This window comes from Panthera pardus, unplaced genomic scaffold, assembly GCF_024362965.1.
Source record: "Panthera pardus isolate Hobbes unplaced genomic scaffold, ASM2436296v1 HiC_scaffold_15, whole genome shotgun sequence".
Lineage (NCBI taxonomy): Eukaryota > Metazoa > Chordata > Mammalia > Carnivora > Felidae > Panthera > Panthera pardus.
This window is the reverse complement of record NW_026526710.1, coordinates 39,113,757-39,133,383: the sequence shown is the minus strand read 5'-3', so window position 1 is coordinate 39,133,383 and position 19,627 is coordinate 39,113,757. Positions and strand designations below refer to the sequence as shown.

Below are 19,627 nucleotides of genomic sequence, written 5' to 3'. Positions count from 1 at the left end.
GGAATGTATGCTAGTAACATAAAACAGCATGCTGTTGATTATCTTGAGACAAAGGGCTTAAAAGGCAAAATTAAGAATGAGTTCCATATTTTTCATTTACAAAATAAATAAATGAAAAATAAATGGTTCAAAATTGCACACCTTTTCTGTGATGAAAAGTAGGTGTTAGTGGTATGCCCCTTATAAGCCTTTTTTTTTAACTACATCTATTTAATGTGTCCCAGGTAAAGATGACATGAGAAAATAAATGCTGTCCAAAAGAAACTAGAATAAGCAAAGTGAAAACTGGTGTTTAGAGAGGTTTCAAAACATCATTATATGGTCTTTAATACCAATGATGCATATCATGAATAAATTTTTATACCCACATCCTTAAAATAATATTTCACTTCATTTTAAATTCAGTAAATTCAGAATTCACTGATTCAAAATATAAAACTAACACACCTTCTAATTCATATGTAAGAAATGACTAGCATCAGAAAAAACAAAATTACTAGCTAAATTTCAATAAAAAATTTTACTTAACTGGTAAATGGAATAGAAAAATAAGATTGAGATTTAATGAAGATACTGTATTAGTTACAGTCCAGTAAGGAGACATAAACTACACCAATCCACCACTTCTAGAAATAGGGAAACAATGAAAAAAAAAATGGGATTACTAAAGGAGGGATTCTATAGGGGTAGGATCCAGACCTTTATAAAGGCGTTGTGACTGGCTGGTGCTGGTGTCACTGAGTGGGGACACACTGATGATGTTTCTGGTTATATTGGAAGTAACCTGGAATCAAATACTGATACTGAAATTCTGCTAGATGAGATGATGCCAAAAGAAAGCAAGAAAAACAGAAAACAGCAAGTTCCTTCTCCCACTCTAGCCTTCCAGTCTCCTTTGAGCGCTCCCTATTGGCAGAGCCAGCAAGGATCCAGCTGGCAAAAAAACACATGCAGAAGCCATCCCAGCCTCACAGGGTAGAATACAGAGAGTGGGTTTGAAGCCAAGACATAAAAGCTTAAAAACCAGTATAATATACTCAGAAATGCACTTCATCGCTTTGGATTATCTATCTTTATGAGGTCTCCTAAAAGCTAAAGCATCTAGCAAAATCAAGAATGGGATCAAACTGAATTTAGAATCAGACCTGATTTACTAATATATTAAACTAAGATTTTCTAAAACAATGAAGAAAAACCATACTGCTCTCCTTTTTAAAAACATTTTTTTTAATTTTTTTTTTTAACGTTTTATTTATTTTTGAGACAGAGAGAGACAGAGCATGAACGGGGGAGGGGCAGAGAGAGAGACACAGAATCCGAAGCAGGCTCCAGGCTCTGAGCCATCAGCCCAGAGCCGGATGCGGGGCTCAAACTCACGGACCGTGAGATCCTGACCTGAGCTGAAGTCGGACGCTTAACCGACTGAGCCACCCAGGCGCCCCTAAAAACATTTTTTAAGTTTATTTTTATTTATTTTGAGAGAAAGATAGAGAGCAAGCAGGGAAGGGTCAGAAAGCAGGGGAGACAGAATCCGAAACAGGCTCTGCACTATCAACACAGAGCCTGATGCAGGGCTCGAACCCACAAACCGTGAGATCATGACCTGAGCCCAAGTCAAGAGTCAGACGCTTAACAGACTGAGCCACCCAGGTGCCCCTTGCTCTCATTTAAAAAACAAAACAAAACAAAACAAAAAATTCTGAATATAAGCAAAATACCAAAATACCATGCTGAAGGCTGGATCCTTTCAGCCTAAGTGTTTATTTACCCTTTTTCCACATATATTTCTTCCATAATTTTCAGTATTTAAATTTTACATAAGAAGCACAGTGTTATCTACAGTAATTCTTTGTGGTTTTTGGTTTTTTATATGTAATTTTGAGTCTGGTGTCTTTTTTTAAAGTTTTTTTTTTTTTTTTTAATTTGTTGAGAGTGTACATGCACACACAAGCAGGTGAGAGGCAGAGAGAGAAAGGGAGAGGGAGAGAGGGAGAGGGAGAGAGAGAAAGGGAGGGGGAGGGAGAGAGAGAGAAAGGGAGGGGGAGGGAGAGAGAGAGAAAGGGAGGGGGAGAGAGAGAGAGAAAGGGAGGGGGAGAGAGAGTGAAAGGGAGGGGGAGAGAGAGAAAGGGAGAGGGAGAGAGAGGGAAAGGGAGGGAGAAAGGGAGGGAGAGCGAATCCCAAACTGACAGCACAGAGCCCCACTCCAGCTCAATCTCACGAACAGTGAGATCAAGACATGAGCTGAAATAAGGGTCAGACACTTATCCAACTGAGCCACCCAGGCACCCCTATGGTAATTCTTTGAAACCTACTTTTTTTCACTCAACATATAATTGGTAAATATACACTAATTTTTTCATTTTAACTAATATTTTACTGTATGAGACTCATGTAACATTATATACAAATTACATATAAACTTTTAGTAGTTACCAAATTATTGGTTTTATAAATACTACAATGAATTTCTCTATACATAACCTCTTTACAGATTTGTGCCTGAGGATCTCATGGACATACACTTAAAAGATTTTCTCAGTTGCAGGATATGTGCATTTGTAAAGTTTACAAGACTGCCAAATTGCTTCTCAAAGTGGTTGTATCAATTTTCTGTCCCACCAATAACCTGAGAGTTCTGATTTCCCCATATTCTTTATCAATACATACTACTTTTAGACTTTAAATTTTTGTCAGTCTGACTGGGGTGAGGTAAAAGATATCTTTTCTTAATTTATATTTCCAGGTTAGTTGAGCCAGCTATATAAATAGTTATTAGTTCTTTACTATTTACATCAAATCAAACTTTTAAAGCTAGAAGAAAATTTTTATTTAAATTGATCTAATCCATATATCTCATACATAAAGAAAAAAGTCAGCTAGCTGTCTTCTAACTTCTAACTGAAAATTTTCTCCCACACCTGGTAATGCAATTATCTATGTTGCCCCTAACCAATAAAACAAAAGAAGCTTGACATATATGAGGTAAGTTTTCAGTAATTTGAATTTTGGGTAAGATCTGATAGTTTAGATACGACAATGTCATATCTCTGTCAACGGCAAAGCTTGGCTTCAACAGTATAGAATGACTGGAACTTTGAGCTGCTGTTTGGAACAAAGAAAACTCAAAACATTAAGAACCTTGATAAAGTGAAAAAATAGAAGAATAAAGACCGACAAGCTGGAGAATTTGACAGTTCATATGCAGCTCAATTACTATATGCAATGAGTGATCCTGGATTGGATCCTGGACCAGAAAAAAGACATTAGTAGGACAACTGATGAAATCTTAATAAGGTCTGTACATTAGTTAATAGTATAATATTAATGTTATTTTTCTGGTTTCAGTAATTGTACTTTGTAAGCTGTTAACATCTGAAGAAGATGAGCAAGGGCAAAAAGGAACTCTTTTTACTAATTTTATAATTTTTGTAAACCTGAAATTATTTCAAAAAGGTTAAATTTATTTTTAACTATTATGTAAATAAATATCAAGTACAATATAAATGTAATATTTAATAAATCTCAAGAATATAATAAAGTACCAACAGATATTAATTGTTAAATATTTTGAAGAAAAAAGAGAAAAAAAATTGAAAGTAGTATTATAGTCCTGGGGCAAAATTAGATCTAAGAACTTGTGATCTGTTCAATCCTTTAAGGAAAACAAAAGTGAAGAAATTAAATCATAGAAATTAAAATATTTCAACAGCACTGCATAAGAAGGCTAGCTATCCTGTATCTAGAAATGCTTTTTTTTAATTTTTTTTTCTTAATGTTTTTATTTTTGAGACAGAGAGAGACAGCATGATCAGGGAAGGGGCAGAGAGAGAGGGAGACACAGAATCGGAAGCAGGCTCCAGGCTCTGAGCCATCAGCACAGAGCCCGATGTGGGGCTCGAGCCCACAGACTGTGAGATCATGACCTGAGCTGAAGTCGGACACTCAACTGACTGAGCCACCCAGGCGTCCCTAGAAATGCTTTTAAAACATCTGCTAAAATAATCAGATGAACAAGATGAATTGTTACATATAACAAATTAAATGTATAAAGTCATGTAAATTAAACTGAGATTTTAAAAAAATTACCTCTAAAAACACCTGCTTTTATAAAAGATAATGAAACTATTTATGACAGATATACTCCATACCACAAAACACACAGACAACATTAACATCCCTTCAAAAACTGCTGTAGTATAGGATTTGTTACACTTTACCCTGGAAAGATATTTAAATTTCCCCATAAACCTGCAATTACTGATACCAAGATGCCTCCAAATTATTTAGTTGTGGTCAAACTTTAGCTTGAACTAGCATGATAAAATTTTAAGAGTGTGCAGAAACAGGTATATGCCTCATACAGTGTTGTTGAGAGTGTAAAGTGGTAAAATGTCTTTAGACAGCAGTTAACCAACATCTATCAAAATGTTAAGTATGTGTACCCGTTGATCTAGCAATTCCACATTAGAAGTAGTCAGCACTGGGGTGCCTGGGTGGCTTAGCCAGTTGAGTGTCCAATTTCGGCTCAGGTCATGATCTCTCAGTTGGCTGAGTTCAAGCCCTGCGTCGTGCTCTATCGCTGACAGCTCAGAGCCTGGAGCCTGCTTCAGGTTCTGTGTCTCCCTCTCTCTCTTCCCCTCCCCCACTCCCTCCCTCCCTCCCTCTCTCTCTCTCTCAAAAGTAAATAAACATTAAAAAAATGTTTTTTAAATTAAAAAAAGTACTCAGTACATATGCATAGGATTTATTCACTGCATCATTGTAAATAAGACCTGAAACAATATAAATGCCCATCAATAAAACACATTAAATAAATTATTACATCCAGTCAACTGGTATACTATGCAGTTATGAAAGAATAAGGTAGACCTATACGTGCTAATAACATGGAACAATTCCCAATATGTACTATTAAGTGAAAGAAACAAAAGTGCAGAAGAGAATATAGTGTACTACCATTTGTACCTTTAAAAGGCAGTAGATTTACAGTATGTTAATAAATATGCTTCCAATAAATAGAGTATTATGTAAGAATACACAAGAAGGTGATATCAATAGCTATCCCTTTTTGTACTGTTGAATCTTTTCTTTGGGGCATGCATATTCATTCTTCTCAATGTTTAAAAAGCCAGCTAAGAAACACAATTTTATGAATTATCTGTTCAAAAAAACCGAGTTGGCCTGTGTTAGTTTCCTTTCTGTTGCTGCTAATAATAAATGTAAACCCATTTCAGATTTGTTAAGCTTTGTCAAACTCAATCAAGCCGTAGAAGTAGCTTACTTATAAATTAACTCAAAATGTATTAAAGACTTTAGCATTAAGACATGAAACCATAAAACTCCTAGAAGAACACATAGGAAGTAAGCTCTTTAACAATGATTTTGGCAATGAATTTGTTGGACTTGATGCCAAAAGCAACGAAAGCAAAAATGAACAAGTGAGAATACATCAAACTAAAAAGCCACTAAACAGCAAAGGAAACAATCAACGAAAGGAAAGAGCAACTTACTGAATGGGAGAAAATACTTGCAAGTAATACATATAAGGGATTAATATCTAAAACACATAAAGAACCCGCACAATTCAACAGCAAAAAAAAAAAAAAAAAAAAAATCTGATTAAAACATAGAGAGGGTGCCTGGCTGGCTCAGTCGGTTAAGTGTCTAACTTCAGCTCAGGTCATGATCTCACAGTTTGTGAGAACGAGCCCGGGTTGGGCTCTGCACTGATAGCATTGATAGCGCATAGCCTACTTGGGATTCTCTCCCTCTCTCCCTCTCTCTCTCTCTCTCTCTCTCTCTCTCTCTCTCTCTCTGCCCCTCCCCTGCTCACACTCTCTTACTCAAAATAAATAAACTTTAAAAAAAAATGGACAGAGGATCTAAAGAGGCATTTTTTCAAAGACATACAGATGGCCAACAAGACACATGAAAAAATGCTCAACATCACTATCACAAAAATGCATATCAAAACCACAAATGAGGTATCACCTCACATTTGTTAGAACAGCTACTATCAAAAAGACAAGAAATAACAAGCATTGGCAAGGATATGGACAAAAACAAGGATGTTCTCTGTTAGTGGGAACATAAATGTGTGTAGCCAATGTGGAAAAGTGCCTCAAAAGATTAAAAATAGAACTACTATAGGATCCAGCAATACTTCTGGGTAACTAATCGAAGAAAATGAAAACACTAATTCAAAATGATATATGCATTCCCATGTTCACTGCAACATTATTTACAATAGCCAAGACAAGGAAACAACCTAAATGTCCATCAATGGATGAAAGGATAAAGAAAATGTGCCATATATATATATGGCATATAAATATATGGCCATAAAAATAATGGATGAAAGGATAAAGAAAATGTGCCATATATATATATATATATATATATATATATATATATATATATTTCTTTATCCTTTACGTTCTTACAACCTAAATGTCCATCAATGGATGAAAGGATAAAGAAAATGTGCCATATATATATATATATATATATATATGTCATATATATATATACGGCATATATATATATACGGCATATATATATATGCCGTATATATATATATATAAGAAAATGTGCCATATATATATATATATGTCATATATATATATATACGGCATATATATATATATATATATATGGCACATTTTCTTTATCCTTTACTTTCTTACATTTCTTTCCATTTTATATATATATATATATATATATGTGTGTGTGTGTGTATATATACACACACACACATATATATATATATATATTATGAAATGTTACTCAGCCATAAAAAAGAATTAAATCGTGCCATTTGCAACAACATGGATGGACCCTGAGAGCACTGTGCTAAGTGAAATAAAATAAAACACAGTGAGAGACAGATACTGTATGATCTCATTTATACATGGAATCTAAAAACAAAACAAAACAAAACAACAAGCTCATAGATACAAAGAACAGATTGGTAGTTACCAGAGGTGAGTGAGAGTGGGTGAAACGGGTGATGGGTGTCAAAAGGTACAAACTTTCAGTCATAAAATAAATAAGTCATGGGATGTAAAGTGTACATGATGACTACAATTAATAACACTGTAGTGAATATTTGAAACTTGCTAAGAGAGTAAATCTTACAAGTTCCCATTACAAAGGAAAAAAATTTTTACAACTACGGATGGTGATAGAGGTTAACTAAACTTACTGGGATGATCGTTTTGCAATATATACAAATATCGAATCGTTATGTATACATGTAAAACTAGTATGTCAATGATACCTCAATTTTTTTAAAGTAGCTTCTTTATGCATTCTGAAAAGTAACAAATTTTAAATTTGAATTATTTTCAACTAAATAGATATCATGGACAAATCTATAAATATAGCCTTGATTAAAATAATCCAATAAAATAAAGTTCAGTTTACCCCATTACATAAAAATTCTAGAGTCAATAACAGATCCCCGAAATTTTGTGAATCAAACTGACTCCTGTGAATGGGTAAGTCTCTGACATAACCTTACACACAAAAAAATCTGGCGTCTAATCCACTTGGAAAAAGTATTTAACACAAAGAAATGGTTCAGCAGCTTAGACTGTTTTTCCCTCTACTGATAATGAACCAATTGAGGTGAAAAATCATTCTACAAAGTCCCAATTAACATTCGGCTACTTAATTCCAAGTCTGTCTTTCTATGTGTTACAGGAGGCCATACATACAAATGTACGTACGTTACGTACATACATACATACATACATACATGCATGCATATATAATTGGCATTTCAACAATCCGAGGTACCAGAAGCCCCTCGGCAATTGTAACCCGTCAACTAAAGACCATATGGCTAGGCAAGCCTCTCTTCAGACAGTTATCACTCGGTGGCTGATTAATTTCAATGGCTTATTAGACAGGCCTCTCCAGACCCTTTCCCTAGAGAAGGAGGAGGAGGGGAACGGTCTGTTGTTTTCCCGGTGCTTTGTGCCCTCCAGGCTTGAAAGCATCCTGGTGACGGTGCAGCCATCATTTCCCGTGGGGGTAGCGGTGTCTCTTCGGCAAGTTTTTGTTTACGAGGTACTGAACCCAAAATCCCTTTGGCTCTCTCCCTTTCCATCTCGGGCTTCTCCCAGGCGTCCCGACGCCCACCGGGCCTCGCCCGTTCCCCGCACACGCGCAGACCCTGGGCCAGGGGCCAAGACTTACCCGTGGGCGCGCTATCCAAGATGCGCAGGTCGTAGGCCCCAGAGCAGCGGTAGTTGGCGGCGGTGCCGTTGTCCCACACCACCACCACCTCCTCGGGGCTCTCGAAGCTCCGGACCGTGCCCACATGGCCCTCGCCGCCGTCCTGCTTCCCCCACTTCCAGTCCGGGCCGCGCACCACCCGGGCCCCGACCCCTTCCACCATCACCCGGTTATTCCGGGAGTTACTCATCGGGGCCCGGGCGGTGGGCTCTGCCGCCGCCGCCGCCGCCGCCGCCGCCGGTGGGCCCGTGAGGGAGTTGGGCCCGGGCCGGACTCTCGGCGCCGGCGGGAGCGGCAGCGAGCCCCGGGGGACGTGGGAATAACTCACGGGGGCGGCGGCGCGGTCCCCGACAAGCCCACAGCCGCTCTCCAGCCGTCGCCGCCGCCGCCGCGCCCCCCGCTCGGACTGGAGGCCGGACCGCAGCGGCTCAGAGGCGGCGGCGGCGGGCGGGCAGAGGGGAGGGGGCCGTGGGCGGGGACTCCCCCGCTTCCTCCGGGCTCCCCGGCCGGGCTACAGCGACGGCCGCCAGGAAACCACGCTCTCCCCCGGCCGGGAGCGCGGGGAGCGCAGGGGGCCGGGGGAGGCTAGCCCGGGGGGGACGGCGGGGGCAGCGGGGAGCAAGCTTAACTGTCGGCCTTTTTTCTCCCCCAGCCCCTCGATCCGGGGTGGGCGCCCGAGTGCCGGCGCCGTCTCCTCCCCCGTGGGCAGCGGTGGTACCTCCCAGCGTCCGGCGAGCGCCCGGGCCCACGGGCCCCCTTCTCTGTGCCCCCACGCACGCCGCCGCGCTCCGCCCCGCCACAGAGTCCCCGCCGGGCGAGAGCGGCTCCACATCCGGCTACTGACGCACTCAAGACTAGAGCAACCCCTTCTCTCACTAGGAGGGGAATCCTCAGCAACAGTAGGGCGGAAAGGGTTTTGGAGAGTCGCGCGACTGGGGAAAGAAAGGAGAAGAAAATCGATCCCTAAGCGTCTCTCCAGGGCCCGATGAGAGTGCGCATGCGCCTGGCCCAAAAAAAAAAAAAAAAAAGAGGAGGGGGGCTACACGGCCAGCCCAGCCAGAGGCGCTGGGAGGGGCGGTAAATGGGGTTGTGGCCTACGGGTGGTGAGGTGCGCCCCATTGGTTGTGAGAAAAGGGGCGGAGCAAGAAATCTGTCCCACTGACCTGGAGGTGGGGCTGGAGGAAATCAACCGAGATTGGGATCCGACCGGGGCGCTGAAACTGGGTAGCTATGAAGAGGTCAGTCTTAATCTTTAAATTCTAGTGTACCTCGGTGTAGAGTATGTGTTTGGGATTCCGTGTTGTTTTGGTTTTTTTTTAACAGGGTCGGAAATAGAATAGATTATAGCACAGATTAAGGGCGACCTGTATTTTTGTATGTGTAAATTTCAAACCAGAGTGGGTGATTAAGGATGTACTTTTTGGGGGAAGAGGGGGGAGCGGGGCAGAGGAAGAGAGAGACTCTTGCGAGGGGTGGGGCTCGATTCCTGAACCCTGGGATGAAATCAAAAGTCAGATGCTCAACAGGCTGAGTCACCCCAGCAACCCTAGGGATGTATTTTAACCATTCGGTAGAATGGTACGGACAATGTACAAAGTCCTTTGGAAGGTGTGTCTTGTCTTCAAGTGGAGTCAGGGTGCTAAGTAGGCTCCAAACAGTACAAGCTCCTGGGAGAGTTTACATGCACCTTGCCCATTGATAACTCCCATCATTCAGTCCCTGAATGCAAAAGACAACCTTGAAAGGAAAATAAGAGGACTGTAAGAGTGGTTTCTGGCTATTACTTAAATGACATTATGGTGTGTAGGATTTTTGGGGCCCCTGGATGGCTCAGTTGGTTGAACATCCGACTTTGTCTCAGGTCATGATCTCCCGGTCTGTGAGTTCCAACCCGGGTCGGGCTCTGTGCTGACAGCTCAGAGCCTGGAGCCTGCTGCTTCAATTCTGTGTCTCCCTCTCTCTCTGCCCCTCACCCGTTAATGCTCTGTCTCTCTCTCTCTCTCTCAAAAATAAATAAACATTAAAAATAATTAAAAAAATAAAACCCTTGTTTTTCAGCCCAGCATAGAGGCATTGTTAGCGTAAACTATTGCTTTTCCTGAGAGTCATGGGAGCGGGAATACTGCCGCAGAATCAAATAATCAAAATCAAGTGGGCAGAAAGGGAGTGTAAAATGTGACCAATTAATTATCATGTAATCAAATAAAATATTCTTAATTTTTCACGTAAATAAAACTGAGGAAAATACAAATATGGAGTCCCAAAGGTCAAATAGAGCTAATTTGAGAGACTAAACAAAAGTTAAAATATTTGTTCAGAATAGGCCAACCAAATTTCTAGTCCATTTCAAAATATTTTGACCCCAGAAATTTTATTTTTTAATGCTTATTTATTTTTAAGAGAGAGAGAGAGAGAAAGAGTATGAGTGGGGGAGAAGCAGAGAGAGAGGGAGACACAGAATCCAAAGCAGGCTCCAGGCTCTGAGCTGTCAGCACAGAGCCCAACAAGGGGCTCAATTTCAAGGACCACAGAGCCACCCAGGAGCCCAACCCCAGAAATTTTAAACATGGTATTGTCAGAGCTACTTAACTGCAGCTGTTCAATTAAGGGCACTATTAATTATTCCTGCCTACCAACTCTTCCTTCTCTCTCTGGGATCTTTTCTGGTTTCATTCTTTTCGTGATGACCAGTTAGATTAATCATTTAAATTAATAAATTGATAAAACAACTTTGGAAAAAATATAGCTACGATACAAGTTATACTTATAGTTGACTTTGTAAAGTAAGTTGATTAAAGGCCAATTTGTAATAGTGCAACCTTACATTTTACATCAAGCACAGTATATTAATAATGGCTTTCCACATATTTAATTGTATTTACCTCACTGTGGAGTTTTATACTTATTAAGACATAATAATCTAATATTTAGAAAGACTTTTGTTCTTGATATCAAAGATGATAACTTAGAATTTTATTTGCCCTTAAAATGAAAAAGATCTTAAGGAATGATCTAGCCTAGTGGTTTTCTTTTCTCTTCTCCCTAACTACTCCACAGACCCTATGTTCCTATCCTGTGCATTTGATCTATAAAGGGAGCTAGGTAGTGATACAATATAGCAAGGCTAGAGCTCACCTGTAGTTTTCCCTTCCTCTTACCTTTGCAGGCCTCTACAGGAATTCATCAAAACCTCTGCAGTATAAGTAAGCATAAGTATGAAACCTCAAATTAGCCCACTCCCCATATTTGATAAGAAGAAAATGAGGCCAGTGGAGTGCCTGGGTGGCTCAGCAGACTTTGGCTCTGGTCGTCATCTCACCACTCATGGCTCTCAGCTGTCAGTGCCGAGGCTGCTTCAGTTCCTGTCCCCCTCTCTCTCTACCCCTCCCCAGCTGGTGCTTCCTCTCTGTCTCAAAAATAAATAAAAACATCAAAAAACGTTTTTCTAATTAAAAATAATTTTTAAAAAAAGAAGAAGAAAATGAAGCCAGGACTGATTAAGTAGTAACTTGTCCAGTATTACAGAGGAAGTTAAGACATAAAACTAAAACTATAATACTGGATGTATTTCTCTTTTTAATGAGGGAATTTTTTTTCTTTTCATTTTTTTTAATGTTTATTTATTTATTTTGAGAGAGAGAGGCAAAGACAGAGGGAGAGAGAGAATCCCAAGCAGGATGCATAGTTCATAGATCATAGTTCATGAGATCATGACCTGAGCCGAAATCAAGAGTCGGTCACTTAACTGACTGAGCCACCCAGGAACCCTGTAGTATTTCTTTATGTTAAACAGTGTCTTATCCATCCATCCTCTTATTAAATACATTGTAACTTTACAACACCATCATCTTGCTAATACTATTTCAAGATTACTCAATGCAGTTTGCCAATAGTCTCTAAATGGTTTTGATTATACATCCTTTTGGTTCAAAATTTTTGAACATGCACTTCTGATATATGTACTTATTTGCGTATAAATTATATATGTACTACCATGTTATATGTGTAATATGATTTACTTAATTGAAATTACAGACATACCTCAGGGATATTGCGGGTTTGGTTCCAGACCACCAAATTAAGCAAGTATTGCAGTGAAGTGAGACAAATGAATTTTCGGTTTCCCCATGCATATAAAAGTTATGTTTATATTATACTGTAGACTTTTAAGTGTGCAATAGCATTATGTCTAAAAAAAGTACATACCTTAATTTAAAAAGTACTTTATTGTTGGGGCGCCTGGGTGGCGCAGTTGGTTAAGCGTCCGACTTCAGCCAGGTCACGATCTCGCGGTCTGTGAGTTCGAGCCCCGCGTCAGGCTCTGGGCTGATGGCTTGGAGCCTGGAGCCTGTTTCCGATTCTGTGTCTCCCTCTCTCTCTGCCCCTCCCCCGTTCATGCTCTGTCTCTCTCTGTCCCAAAAAAAAGTTGAAAAAAAAAAGTACTTTATTGCTAAAAAAAAAAAAAAAAAATGCTCACCATCATCTGAGCTCTCAGGGAGTTGTAATCTTTTTGCTGGTGGAGGGTCTGGCCTCCATACTGAAATCTGCTGACTGATCAGGGTGGTGGTTGCTGAAGGTTCAGGTGGCTGTGGCAATTTCTTTTTTTTTTTTTTATCTTTTTTAAGTTTATTTATTTATAAGAGGTAGAGACAGCACGAGTGGGGGAGGGGCAGAGAGAGAGGGAGACACAGAATCCAAAGCAGGCTCCAGGCTCCTAGCTGTCAGCACAGAGCCCACTTGGGGCTCTGGGGCTCGAAACCACGAAGTATTAGATCATCACCTGAGCCGAAGTCAGCTGCTAAACCTACTGAGTCACCTAGGCGCCCTGTGGCAATTTCTTAAAATAAGCCGACAATGAAGTTTTATGTATCTACTGACTCTTTTCTTTCGCAAATGATTTCTCTGTAGCATGCAATTATGTTTGATAGCATTTTACCCACTGAAGTTCTTTCAGAATTAGTCAATCCTCTCAAACTCTGCAGCTGCTTTGTCAATTCAAGTTGATGTAATATTCTAAATCCTTTTTTTTTTTTTTGTCATTACAACAATCTTCACAGCATCTTCACCAGAAATAGATAGAAAATTCTAGTTCTCTTGCTATTTCTACCACATTTGCAGTGACTTCCTCCACTGAAGTCTGGAACTCCTCAAAGTCATCCATGAGGGTTGGAATCAGCTTCTTCTAAACTCCTGTCCATGTTGATATTTTGACCTCTTCCCATGAATTACAAATGGCATTCAGAATGGTGAATGTTTTCCAGAAGGTTTTCAACATACTTTGACCAAATCTATCAGGGTTATCACTATCTATGACAGATATAGCTTTATGAAACATATTTTTAATCATAAAACTTGAAAGTCTAAATTTTTCCTTGACCCATGAGCAACAAGATCGATGTTATGTTAGCAGGCACAAAAACAATATTAATCTCATTGCACATCTCCATCAGAGCTCTTGTATAACCATGTGCATTGTCAATGAGCAGCAATATTTTGAAAGGAATTTTTTTTCTGAGCAGTCAGCCTCAACAGTAGCCTTAAAATACTCAGTAAACCATGTTGTAAACAGATATGCTGTCATCCAGCCTTTGTTGTTCCATTTATACAGCACAGACAGAGTAGATTTAGAATCATTCTTCAGGGAGCTAGGATATTCAGAATGGTAAATGAGCATTGCCTTCAACTTAAAGTCTCCAGCTACATTAGCACATAACAAGAAAGTCAACCTTTCCTTTGAAGCTTTGAGGCTGGGCATTGACCTCTCTTTAGTTATGAAAAGTCTGAATAGCATCTTCTTCCAATAGAAGGCTATTTTGTCTATATTGAAAATCTGTTGTTTAGTGTAGCCACCTTCACTAATGATCTTACAAAGATCTGAACAACTTGCTGCAGCTTCCACAACAGCACTTGCAACTTCACCTTGCACTTTGATGTCATGGAGACAGCTTCTCTCCTTAAACCTCATGAGACACCTTATGCTATCTTCAATTTTTTTTTTTTTCTGCAACTTCCTCACCTCTCTCAGCCTTCATAAAATTGAAGAGAGTCAGGACTTTGCTTAGGATTAGTCTTCAGTTTAAGGGAATATTGTGGCTGGCTTGATCTTCTATCCAAACCACAAAAACTTTCTCCATATCAGCAATAAAGTGGTTACACTTTCTTATCATTTATGTGTTCACTGGGTTAGCGCCTTTAATTTCTTTCAGAAACTTTTCCTTTACATTCACAATTTGGCTAACTGGTGAAAAAAGCCTAGCTTTCAGCCTATCTCAGCTTTCCACCTGCCTTCCTCACTAAGATGAATCATTTCTAGCTTTTGATTTAAGTGAGAGGTATGTGACTCTTCCTTTCACTTGAACACTTGGAGGCCATTGTAGGGTAATTAACTGGCCTAATTTCAATATTGTTGTGTCTGGGGGGGAATACGGAGGCACCTAGTAGAGGGAGAGAAATGGAGGAACAGCTAGTCAGTGGAACAGTCAGAACACACACATCATTTATCGATTAAGTTCACTATCTATTTGGGTGTGGTCCATGTGGTAACATCAAAGGTCACTGATCACAGATTACCATAACACATAATAATGATGAGAAAGCTTGAAATATTGTAGGAAGTTCCAAAATGTGACACAGAGACATGAAGTGAGCAAATGATATTGGAAAAATGGCACCAAGGGACTTGCCCAGCATAGGTTGCCATAAACCTTCAATTGAAAAAAAAAAAAAAAAAAAAAAAGCATTATCTGTGAGGTGTAAAAAAGCAAAGTGCAATAAAACGAGGTATGCCTGTGTATGGGGATAAGATATATAATATATGGAAAATTTTTACCTACTTTCTTTCCTCACTCCAATAAATCATCTTCTGTATCCCTAGATGTAAATTTTTTTAATGTTTTTATTTTATTTTTGAGACAGTGTGCGAGGGGGGGGAGGGACAGAAAGCAAGGGAAACAAAGGATCTGAAGTGGGCTCTGTGCTGACAGCAAACAACCCAGTATTCAAGAACTGCGAGAGCATGACCTGAAGTCAGATGCTTAACCAACTGAGCCACCTAGGCACCCCCACCCCCGATATGTTTAAATTGGTATTCCTCAAAGTAGACACATTCCACTTCGGAGACCACTGTGTCATGTATGTGTCTGCCATGTTTAGAACACAGTTATTTTGCATATATGTTTGTTTATCTGCCCATTTGTTCAGAAATACTTAGGGTCATTCAAAACTAGTAAGAATTTTATTCCAACCATAAGTAAGATATAATAAGTAAATCCTTGCCCCAGAAATAAAGTAGTTTCATTATTCACCTATTATTCTACTACTATGAACGAATTTCTGGCTGCTTTACAAAGTCTACAAAAATGTACAATATTTGGAGAGTAACTTTACTAGAGTAACACTGTCTGCTATAACAAATAGACCCAAAACTTATAGAGACTCTAATACAGTTAAGTTTTATTTCCCATTCAGGGGTGCCTGGGTGGCTCAGTCAGTTAAGCATCCAACTTCGGCTCTGGTCATGGTCTCACAGTTCGTGGGTTCGAGCCCTGCATCAGACTCTGAGCTGACAGCTTAGAGCCTGGAGCCTGCTTCAGATTCTGTGTTTCCCTCTCTCTCTCTGCCCCTCCCCCGCGTGTGCGGGCTCTCTCTCTCTCAAAAAAAAAAATAAATATATTTATAAAAAGTTTTATTTCCCATTCATTTAATAGTTTAACCTTTTCCTCCATGTGGTGATTCGGGGACTCGTGCTGCTGTTCCATGATCACCCTAAGGTTATCTCTGTATAGCTGAAGGAAGCAGGGAAAAGTGCAGAGAGGGTCATACTCACTTCTCAAAAGTTTTGGCCCCAAAATGGCATATATTACTCAGTTACATTCCATCATCTAGAATTCAGCCACATCTAATCAAAGGCGGGGGAGGGGGAACTGTAGCCTAGCTGTGTATCCAAGAAGAAAAGTGTATCAGTATCCACTTAGGAAAACATAAATCACTCCAAATATTCAAACGGTAGGAATTTAATACAGCAGATTGTTGGCAAAAGTGTCAGAAAGGCTGCAGAAGCAAAGAGAAATTAATGACTATGGGAAAACATGACCTGCCCCCATAGGATGAAAGGAGAAAAAGAGAAAATGATATTACCTAGGACCTATAATCACTGTGCCCTTGAGCTGCTGATGTTGGAACTTCTGCTGTTTCACAGTAAGCCAGGAACCCACACTCACACTGAAGCTGCAGGAGACCAGCTACCCAATGTTGCCTACCACTGTCAAAGTCAGAGCTCCATGAGTGCAGGCAGGGCACACACTACTGCCGCAGCCTCTGGAATCGCCCTGCCTGAGTAGGAACCCAGAAGCTGCAGGAAGCTCCAATAGAATCAAACAAAAAATGGCTTCTCCTCTCATCAGTTGGTCTGTCATTAGTCTCCCACAAATAACAGGAATATTCTACTCTTCTGGGGACTCAGCACCATTCTCACTATTCCTCCATATTTAAACTTCACATAACAAAGAGATAACATCATGCATCTGCCTGGGAGAATGCAACTATGACACTTAAAATGAAGACACATTCACCTTCTCTCTCACCCATAAACAATAGTCACAAAAGTCCTATTCATTACCACATACATATCTGGAAGATATTAATTCCATTTCTGATTCAGCCACAATCTCTCCTGGATGCCCAATAACCTACTTTAAAGTTAACAACCACCAACAAAACTGACAGATGTTTTGCTAGATTGACCAAGAAAAAAAGAAGACTCAACCACCAACACTCCATATATAAAATAATAGGAGAAAGGAGGAGTACAACTGATACTATGCATAATAAGTGCTCCATGTTGTATTATGTTCTCCAAAAGGATGTGTTGAAGTCCTAACTCCTGAAAAAAGAGTCTTTGTGGATGCAGTCAAGTTAAGATGAAGTCATACTGGAAAAGATTGGGTCCTAAATCTAGTGACTGGTGTCCTTAGAAGAGAGAAGTAAATTTGGACACAGACATAAGAAGGCCATAAGATAAAGAAGGCCAGATTTGAAGGGGTGCCCTATAGGACAAGAATGCCAAGGATTGGGATGCCTGAGTGGCTCAGTCAGTTGGGCAGCTCTTGATTTGAGCTCAGGTCATGATCTCATAGTTTCCTAGGTTCAAGCCCCACTTTGGGCTCCATGCTAACCACATGGAGCCTGCTTGAGATTCTCCCTCTCTCTCTGCCCCTCCCCTACTTGCACCCTCTCTCTGTCTCTTTCAAAATAAATAAAGAAACTTAAAAAAAAAAAAAAAAAGAATGCCAAAGATTGCCAGCAAGCACAAGAACTAGAAAGAAGCAAAGAAGTCTTCCACGGAGCCTTCAAACAGAAAGCATGGCCTTGCCAACACCTTGATTTTGGATTTCTAGCCTCCACAACTGTGAAGGAATTTCAGTTGTTTTAATCTACCAAATTTGTGGTAATTTCTTACAACACTCCTAGAAAACTAACAGAAATAGAAATAAAATAAGCATAGCTGTTACTGTCCTCATTTCTGTTACTGGTCATAAGGCCATAGTTGATATTTATAACTCTCTCTTTTCAATACAGAGCCAATATTTACTTTTCCCTCACCCAGCACATCAACTGATTGGAGTCCCATACCTGGCAGGTGGTCCAAACCTTTATTCCTGAAAGACTTTATTCTCAGTCCTTAGTGGGTTGCTGTAGTGTGATAGTTAATTTTGTGTGTCAACTTGACTGGGCTACAGAGTACCAGACATATGATCAAACATTATTCTAAGTATATCTGTAAGATGTTTCTGCATGAGATTAACATTTGAATAGGTAAACTATAGGTAAAATATATCAGATTGCTCTCCCTAATGTTGGTGGGCCTTATCCAGTCAATGGAAGACCTAAATATAACACAAAATCTGAATAAGAGAGAACTCTTCCTCTTCCCATTACTTGAGCTAGAACATTGTTTTGTTTTTCTGGCCTTTGGACTTGGCCTGAAACATCAGCTCTTCTTGAGTCTTCAATCTGTGTGCTTTGAGAATAGGACTTACATCATCATTTCTCCTGGTTCTCAGGCCTTTGGACTCAAACTTACACATCAGTTCTCTTGGGTCTCCATCTTGCCAACTGGAGATCTTAGGACATCTCCATAATTGTGTGAGCCAAATCCTTATGATAATTCCCTTTATACACACACACACACACACACACACACACACACACACACACACACCCTGATGGTTTTGTTTGTCTGGGGAACCCTAACTAATGCATATAGTCTACCATTAAATTTTACTAGAACAATACTAAAATGAGCCCCATAGAATTTCCAGATTGCAAACACAGTCCTTTCTTAACCTTTTCTGTATCAGGAATCCCATTTCCACCTAATAATTGGGACCAATCACTCAATCAGTACAGTAATTCTTTTCTTTGCCTGTTGGTTTAATAGCTTGAGAAATTTAAAATGTTCACGGGGCGCCTGGGTGGCTCAGTTGGTTAAGTGTCCGACTTCAGCTCAGGCCATGATCTCACGGTTTGTGAGTTCGAGCCCCGTGTCGGGCTCTGTGCTGACAGCTCAGAGCCTAGAGCCTGCTTTGGATTCTGTGTCTTCCTCTCTCTCTGCCCCTCCCCTGCTCACACTCTGTCTCTCTCTCTCAAAAATAAACATTAGAAAATTTTTTAAATAAAAAATTTAGGGGCGCCTGGGTGGCTTGGTCGGTTGAGCGTCCGACTTCGGCTCAGGTCATGATCTCACGGTCTGTGAGTTCGAGCCCCGCGTCGGGCTCTGTGCTGACAGCTCAGAGCCTGGAGCCTGTTTCAGATTCTGTGTCTCCCTCTCTCTCTGCCCCTCCCCTGTTCATGCTCTGTCTCTCTCTGTCTGAAAAATAAATAAACGTTAAAAAAAAAAAATTATAAAATAAATAAATAAATAATTTAAAAATTAAAAAAAATAAAATGTTCAAATGGCAGCCCCAACTACCAGTTCACTGGAATTATTATCTCTATTGTCTGAGGGAAACATTCCTCACTTGGAAAATACTTGCATTAAACTAGTAAAATATAAAGTTGTAAAGATAGAAATCAAAAAGCTTTCGTATGTCAACCACCCTTTGATTCCTGAATCTATCAATTCTGACTATGGGAATACCATATATTGGTCACCTGTTCAAAGCCTATATCTCAGTTGGTATTCCCTGGTCAGGAATTTAGTTTCAACCACAATTCAGGAGCAAACAGGAGCTATTTCTCAAAGGGAAAATAGTTATTGGTAGAAGAGGAGGGCATAATTTTCCTCTAAAACCCTAGAGTTTTGCACTGGGATTCTACTATTCGGCATTTGACTGGATCCAATATAGTATATACTATATCCATATAGTATATATGTCACAGATATTAA

General features: G+C 39.9%; 1 protein-coding gene and 1 long non-coding RNA gene across 2 annotated transcripts in view; one reads left to right on the top strand and one right to left on the bottom strand.

Moving 5' to 3' along the window:
• The window catches only part of MIB1 (MIB E3 ubiquitin protein ligase 1), a 126,741-nt gene extending 118,310 nt beyond the window's left edge, over nt 1–8,431 (bottom strand). Inside the window, exon 1 of the mRNA XM_053902495.1 lies at nt 8,203–8,431. Within this exon, the coding sequence (XP_053758470.1) occupies nt 8,203–8,431 (229 nt within the window). The remainder of the gene's footprint in view (nt 1–8,202) is intronic.
• Nucleotides 8,432–9,282: 851 nt separating this feature from the next.
• LOC128777073 (uncharacterized) lies at nt 9,283–12,471 on the top strand. Its single transcript, XR_008422238.1, has 2 exons — nt 9,283–9,479; nt 11,408–12,471. It is a non-coding gene; the product is annotated as an uncharacterized LOC128777073 (long non-coding RNA).
• Nucleotides 12,472–19,627: the final 7,156 nt, after the last annotated feature.